Source organism: Cibotium barometz, chromosome 45, assembly GCF_041138505.1.
Source record: "Cibotium barometz isolate CiBa-2024 chromosome 45, ASM4113850v1, whole genome shotgun sequence".
Taxonomy (NCBI): domain Eukaryota; kingdom Viridiplantae; phylum Streptophyta; class Polypodiopsida; order Cyatheales; family Cibotiaceae; genus Cibotium; species Cibotium barometz.
In genome coordinates, this window is record NC_141090.1 from 1,807,226 (window position 1) to 1,815,473 (window position 8,248).

The 8,248-nt window shown below is 45.5% G+C and overlaps 1 protein-coding gene across 1 annotated transcript; it reads left to right on the top strand.

Annotated features, from left to right (window-relative positions):
• Positions 1-1,046: 1,046 nt before the first annotated feature.
• Positions 1,047-1,922, top strand: LOC147612313 (uncharacterized). The gene is made up of 2 exons (XM_086783582.1): positions 1,047-1,094; positions 1,196-1,922. The coding sequence occupies exons 1-2, from the start codon at positions 1,068-1,070 to the stop codon at positions 1,838-1,840; spliced, it is 672 nt and encodes a 223-aa protein (XP_086639708.1). The 5' UTR covers positions 1,047-1,067; the 3' UTR covers positions 1,841-1,922.
• Positions 1,923-8,248: the final 6,326 nt, after the last annotated feature.

Sequence of the window (8,248 nt, forward strand, 5' to 3'; positions counted from 1 at the left end):
GTAGAGAGAGATTCAAAGGTCCTAGGTCCAACCCATAACCTTAAGTGAATTTTCCTTTATCTATGCTTTTATTTATGGATGAAATGCAGTAAGAATACTCTCCTTTAGTTAAAGATTATACGGACACAAACTTGAATTGTCATCGGCGGCTAGCCCCACCAATTCAGAAGAGCTTTTATTTTAGACCCTTTTTAATGATACTGATGTTAAAAAAATTAAGTAGGAACCCTTAGGCTAAGGGTCCTCGATAAATGTGGAGCCCCCCCCTCTCTCTCTCTCTCTTAGACCCACAACCCATCTCTCTCTCCTTTCTCTTTGATGAATGACAAGACTCTTTCTCTTGTCTCTTGTGCATTACGCCATCACCTCGCCATTGCCAGTTCCTCCTCCTCTTGCCTTTGCTCTAGAGCTTTATCATGGACCTGCGCACAAAGTGCTTTATCTAGATTTACAATGCGTGCGTGCGTGCGTGTGTGAGAGAGAGAGGGAGAGAGTAACAGAGAGGGGGAGAGAGAGAGAGAGAGAGAGAGAGAGAGAGAGAGAGAGGAATGTGGTGATGTACACGTGAGAAAAGAAGGAGAGCGATGACAGAAAGAAAGTGACTAGAGTTTTTTTGTTCAACAAATTTTACCGATAGATTTTTTTCCCTTTTTAACGCATGTGCCCAATCCCTGCAGCTACTCGATGTCTCCCTCTTTCTCACACACAAAAGACTTGCAATTGTTTTGTGTGAGAAAGAGAGAGATGCATCGAGCGGAGACGTGAATAGGCGGCATGGCGGCCACGTGTATATTGTGCAAATAGAAAGAACTCAAGCCATTTAGGTGTGAAAAACACACAAGTTTTTTAAAACTCATCGAGGCCCAGGCGCATGTGTGAAAAACAAACAAGGTCATTTCCTATTTAAGGCGAGTGCGTAAGCGAGAAGCTGAGGGTCAGGCTTCTTGTAGACGGAATTTTGGGATGTGAATGGCGTAGTGTTCACCTCAGAGCCCCTGGCCGCTGCTTTTAAGGCCGCCCCGCCCCCCCCACACACACACAAGCGCGCAGGCACAAACGCAGCCAACATGAAGAGCCGCCCTACTTACGCCCAGGTAAAATTCTCCTCAATTGGCTTCTTGCAGGTGCATGTTAGCTGGTACTTATGAGGCAACTATTATATGGTATTGATGCATGTTAGGATGTTTTAATGCAGATGTGCGCGGAGGCCATCTCGTCCCTGGCAAGGCGCGGAGGATCAAGCTCACAGGCCATCGCCAAGTTTTTGGAGAGCAAATATCATGACGCCGCCCTGCCGCCCACGCACCGCTTCCGCCGCCTCCTCTCCCTTCGCCTCAAGCACCTGGTAAATTACAGCCTGCTGCTGAAGAACAAGGCCTCTTACAAGCTCACACGGCCTGCCCGCCGCCGCTTCTTGGTTCCATCATCCAAGTCAAGGCAGCAGCAGACAGCCTCTACGAAGTCCATGTCGGGGGCTCCTACTCCTCCTCTCCCTCTTCCCCTTCTTCATGACATGAGCCATGATGATGCAAACACGGCCAGTGCAAACGATTCCGCAAGTACTGAAGCCGGCCAATTTGATGCAGTGCAGCTGGGCATGGATCAATCTGGCGCGCCCAATATGACTACCGAAATATTAAGCACCTCCTCCTCGACATCCAGCTCCGTCTCACCGCGCAAACGGCGCCGCGCACTCCTCAAGCAGCTCCTCGTCAGCTTGCGATCTGTGGATGTTTCGGGGCTGCACATGACGACAGTGATGACGTCCAGCCCGGCTAATTCTGTCATGCGCAGGAGAAGACTCCGCCGCTACGGAGCCTCGTTGCTACGCCGCATCTAATTATCATGAATATTGCAGCTCTACCTATTAACGTCTCTGTTGTAATATGTTCACCTCTGGTTTTCTCAAGAGCAAGCTAATTATTTCACAGCATTACCCCCCCTTCCCTTCTCTCTCTCTCTCTCTCTCTCTCTCTATATATATATATATATATATATATATATATATATATATATATATATGTGAGTATCCATGAACTAGGCATGGACTCAATTGAGACGTCAACTATTCTACATTCGGTGCATTCTTAACTTTTTTGAAAATTGGTGTTATCAATGTCTTGCCAATTGCCTGTGACTGTATCTTCACTAATTGTAGTATATATGTGTAATTAATCTTTTGACTAAATGCTGTTTTCCTTGAGATCAAGCTAATTATTTCACAGCACCCCCCGCCCCCCCCCCCTCTCTCTCTCTCTCCGGACCAACTTTAATATGCGAGTATCTATGAAGGCATGGCCTCTTACGTGATGGGCAACAATTGAGAAGTCAACCCTGCAGCCAGTACCACGTGTCTTTTCCACAACGACAATACAAAGATTGCTGGGAGATAAAAGGCACAAATCTACTTTAGAAAAATTCAAAAAACATTTTAAGCTTACCTAACATATGCAAGGTCTACTAAAAACGATTCGGTTCAAATGAGATTATGACACTTAGTGCAATGAAGCACAAGCTAAGGTCAAAAACATGTAAATAACAAGGTTATTATAAATAGGACCTTGGGTTCATTGTAGGGATCTTTTTAGTCATTTACATGTACTCATGGCTCTTTTCTTGGAGATGGTCATTCATGGTCTAGGACTCATGGCAAGCTTGATAGCCATCCTCATAGTGAGAGATTAAATAATTTAGGCCTTATATACATAATATATGCTTGTTTCCCATCAAATGGATACTAGAATTGGTCTTTTGTGGGTTTGATTCCTTGATTCTTAGCATTTCAATTGGTATCAATGCTTTGCTTTTTGATCCACTCTCTTGAATTTTCTGAGTGTTGTTGATTTTCTTGATTTTCTAAGTTTTCTTGATCAAGAAGATAGATATGATGACCTTGAATGGATAAATTTTCTCTTCTTGGTTCGTTTCCTAAGCTTTTGGGACCATAGGTTTACTGAGGACCAAATTTTGTGTTAACCACATATTGGTTAACACATCTCTACGACAACTACGTCTGCATACTTACGTAAAGGGTGCCCTCACTATATTGTAAATCCCGTCATTTAAAGAGAGGGAAATGCGCCCTTCATTGTGTACATGAACATTTTTGTTAAAGACCTAAAGACGCTCCCAAGTATTGAGCTTCGAAGGACAAACAAGAGGATCTTGGTTAGTTGGCTAACCATAGAGAAAAGCCTTGTAACTATGTTTTGGGTGCCTCGGGTCACTTACTACCAGGTAGCCTAGTAAGAAAAGGTTCGGAACTATAAAAGCCAATTTCTCTTGTTTATAACTCATTCTCCCATTTGTGCAATAGAAGTGGAGTGTGCTCTCTCCTTCTCTCTTGCAACTCTAATCTAGCATGTGTGGTGTATGGGGTAAATGCTCAAGTGCCTTGCATTGTATTAGGGGACTTTAATATGGTAGAAAGAGCGGTTGACAAATGTGGTGGGGAAAGAAAAAGGGAAGTGGGAAGATCTTAGAAGGGATTTGGGGCGGGCTCAAGGATAGTTGGTGCCTTGGGGATCGGAGAGACAAACCGGGACACACCTATTTTAGCCTTCAATATCTATCCTCCTCATCAAGAATTGATAGAGTATTCTTTAGTCAACACGCTTCATGGGTGCCTCACACTTTGAGGGTGGCAATGGGTTGTAGCTCTACTTTATTTGACCACCTCCCTCTGAAGTGGGGTTGGTCTCATCTTGATGGGTCTGATATGGAATTATCTCATTTCCCTACTAGGAAATTGAGGGTGAATAATTTACTTCTGAAAGACCCTCTTTTTGTGGAATATACTGAAGTAGCCATCAATAAATTAAAAAGGAGAAAGGGAGCCGAGGGTTCATGGAAATAGTTTGCCAATGAGATGCAAGGAGTCATTAGGGCTATGGGTAAACAGAGAGTTAAGGAAAGGAAAGGTGAGAAAAAAAATGGTATGCATTGCTTAAGGTTTTGCTGTTGAAGAGACCGACTGCAGGGCTAGACTCTGGTGACACTGAGTTGTACCTTAAGTGTCAGGCTAACATCAAAGCTAAGGAAGACAAATACTTTAGAGAACATGAGTATTGGACTAGAAAGAGTCTATTCAATAATAATAAAAAACTTGACAATAGGTTTTTCAAACTCTCCAAGAATAAAGGTGATAGAGTGATGGGGGGGAACATTCTGGATGAGGATGGTACTCCTATACATGACACCGAATCACTTGCTCTGAAATGGGTCAAAGTCTTGGGTTCAACATTGAGTCTGAAAGAAGACTACTCCTTGAGGAAGTTTCAAGATGAAAATAGGTTGCTTGGTCTTCTCAATCAAAAAATGGATTCTGATAAAGATAAGTGGTTAGAAAGAGATATTGAGATGGATGAGTGTTGGTGGGCTCTACTAAAGCTGGGTAGGGAGAAGGCTCCTGGGTGGGATGGTCTTTCAACTGAGTTTTTCATAACCTTTTGGCCCTCATTAAAAGAGGTGGTGGCTGACATTTGTAAGAAAGCTTTTAAATTGGGTCTCTGGGAAGGCTTTTAAAGAAGGGCTGGTGAAACTCATTCCTAAACAGACTGCTTGCAGCAAGTTTAGGCATTGGAGGCCTATCACTTTATTGACTTTGATGTATAAAATCTTAGCCAAGGTGATTGCCCTCATAATTACTCCTGTGCTGCAAGAGATCATCTCCAAAATTACAACATGGATTTATTAAAGGCAGGTCTATTTATTAAAGGCAGGTCTATTTATGATAACATCTTTGCTGCTCTATTGGGTATAGATGTGGCCATTAAAACTCAGCAGAAATGTATTATGATGCAATTGGACCTTGAGAAAGCCTATGATAGGATACAGTGGTCATTTATTGCAAGATTGATGGAAAGAATGGGATTTGGTACTAGAATGGCCACTTGCATCTATACTCTCTTCTTGGGTGGATACTCTAAAGTGCTCCTCAATGAAAGAATAGTAGGGGGTTTTGAAATCAACAAGTCAGTCAGACGACAAGGGTTTCCATTTGTTCGCTTACTGTTTGCCATTACTAATTCTGTCACTAGAGCTAGCCTACAGGGAAGGGAAGATTACAGAACTAAAACTTAAACACAGTGAGCAACTGGTTATTCAGTGCTTTGCTGATGATTCTCTGTTATTCTTAAAAGTTGAGAACAACAATGTGAGAGTGCCCTTAGAGATTGTTCAGGAGTTTGCCAAAGCCTCAGGTTCTAAATGTAACATTCTAAAATCTAGGATCATAAGCTTGATTGAGGACAATGATTTTAATCTTCAGAGGTGGGGATGTGAGGTGGTACAAAAGGGTCACATTGTTAGACTTCTTGTTGGGACTCCTTTTGGGGTGGGACTTACTAATAAACAGTTGGTCATGTGGGCCATAAACAGGTTTGTGGAGAAATTGAAGAAGTGGGAAGGCTTGAGAGTACCCTTTCATATCAAAGTTGATATTTGCAATTCAGTGTTGAATTCTTATGTCATGTTTCTAAGTCTAGTATTAAAATTTGGGAAGTGGAAAGAGATCATAGATCCTATCAAAAATTTCCTGTGAAAAATTGGTATTGGTAAGAAAAGAGTTCTTGCCTAGTTGGCTTGGGAGAAGTTGGCAGTGCCCTAAAAGGAAGGGGGTATTGGCATCATACATCTGCCCACTCACTGTGATGCTAGAAGCACTTTGATGCTACCTAGGATGCTATCTCAAGTCTCTACTTGGTCCTTGATGATAAGAGAATTGGTGGAAATGGCTGAGGTATTGGCCAAAGGAAAATGGGGGAATTTAACCACCTAGATAGACAAATTGTTTTCATTTGCTCCTTTGAAAATCACATGCTCTGATTTCTGCAAAATGCTCTGCGATTGCTAGAAAGATAATCTGGGCTTTGGACCTCGATGCTGTGCTTCAACCTGTTCGGTACATAAGTGCATTGATTCTCTGTGACAAGGTGCCTTTGGCCCCACTTGACACTAAGTGAAACCACCGCAAACCTTTGGCATTCGAACCTTTGCACCTCTTTGGCTTTGGTTCAATTGACTTGAGTGCTCTAGCTTGCCTTGACACCAAGACTTGCTTTGCCATGCTGCTCCAGCCAAAAAACTGTTCCAAAACTTGTTCAGACGATCTTGACCTTTACGCCAGAATCTGCCTGTACCTGTTCACCAAGGCGCAACGTCCCCCCACTTAGTCCTTCTTAGGACCCCATGACACCATGATGACCTTCACATTAGCTTCTTTTCCTAACTCTGCACCATCACCTTGAACCTTTGCGTTCTGAGTGTGTCTTGCCGCACTGCGAAGAGCATCTTCTTAGACGTCATCCCAACAAGCTCTGCTTGGACGGCTAGGTCCCAAGTTTCACCTGCATGAACTTCGGCTTAGGCCGTACCTGCATGGGAAAGGTCGAAGGTATTGATTCCCTCTTCAAATCACAAAGGATCAAGCCAAAGGGTGAACACGTCAAAGCGAGAGCCCGCACTCCTTCGCAGTGCAGAACACGGGCTAGGCCGGAGGAGCCGAAGCCTTTTTCAAATCAACCCAGGATCAACTCAGGCGAGGCAAGCAAATCCGAGCTCGCACTCCTTTGCAGTGCCAACAAACAAGGTGAGACAGAAGGTGTCAACATCCCTTTCAGGTTTCCAAGAGCCAAGCAATCAACCTTCACAAAGACCACCGGGCTATGGAACGGTACCCAACCCGAAATATGTAATGATGGTGGCACACATCGGGCATGCGGGTGAGGGTAAGGCTAGAGAAGGCACCAACAGACCCATGACCCAACGTCAACACCGAAGTCTCCGTCACCTGGGTGAGGGTAAGTCCTACGAAGAGGCACTAAGTGCCCTGGGCCGAGAGTGTGGTCTCCCTTGTGGCCATGTAGCCCGTCGAGGTGCATGCATCACCCGCAACACCGAAGACTCGCTTGGGTGAGGGTAAGTCCTAAGAAGAGGAACCAAGAGCCATGGGCTTTCAGATCGAGAGTGGTCCCCCTTGTGGCCGTGTAGCCCGCCGAGGTGCACGCATCACCGAAGACTCGCCTGGGTGAGGGGGGTAAGGCCGCGCGACGGCACCAAGAGCCTTGGGCAACCGAAGCAAGCTGGGGACCAAGAAGGGTCCCCATGTGGCAGTGTAGCCCGAAGTGGTGTATGCACTGCCCAAATAAAGCAACACCAATAAAACCGAACCTGGGTGAGGGTAAGTAGGCGATGGCACCAAGAGCCTTGGGTTCTTTGACAAAGAGAAGCGGGCCTTCCAGTGGTCCAAGGAAGTGGCCGTCCTGGCCGTCAAGCCGAGCACAAGGTCACCATGCGGGCTGTCAAAGCGGCGCACATTATTTTCACCACCGACTTCTCCTGTGGGTTCTAAGGTGCCACAAGCGCTTTGGGGCTCGTGCCGGCCCAAACTGGAGCAATCCCGGAAGGGCAAAGTTTCTTTGAGCGGGAACGTGCCAAATCAAGTCAGCAAGGGCTATAGAGGCACAGAGTTGTGTGACTTGTTGGGAAAACAGGTTTGAAGAAGGGGACTACTTGTTGGGAGCTCTCGACTGCTAAGGACCGTGGTGCCAGGCAGATAGCACTCTGTATGAAGGAGAAAACGGGTATCGCTGGACTCAAACAGGTGGACTTGAGTTGTACGGCTCATGAGTACATGGAACCGTAGTGCCAGGCACATAGCACTCTGGGTGAGGGCGTGAACTTGTACAACTGGAATTGGGCAAGTGGACCCGAGTCGTTTGGCTCCCCAGGTCACCAGAAGATGGAAACAGCTGGATGTGCAAGTGGCAGTGTGCATGCAGTTGGGTGGGGCACAGTGGCACCTGGCTCACTGAAGTTCGAAGGTGGCTTGGACGTGGAAAGCACTCAAATCTAGCCAAAAGGGCAAAGTGGGTGCAAGAGTCGTTTGGCTCCCCACGTTACCAGAAGATGGTGGAAAGCACTCAGATCTAGCCAAAGGGCAAAGTGGGTGCAAAACTAAAGGTACGGCTTGAGACGAAGTTCAGAGCTTATTGGGATGACGTCTAAGAAGACTGGTTGTTCACAGTACGGAAAGACACATTCTAAACGTAAAGGTTCAAGGTGATGGTGCAGAGTCAGGAAGCAAAGCTAATGTGAAGGTCATCATGGTCATCATGGGGGCCTAAGCAGGACTAAGTGGTTGTTGGCTGGAGCATTGCAAAGCAAGTCTTGGTGTCAAGGCAAGCTAGAGCACTCAAGTCAGTTGAACCAAAGCTGAAGAGGTGCAAAGGTTCGAATGCCAAAGGTT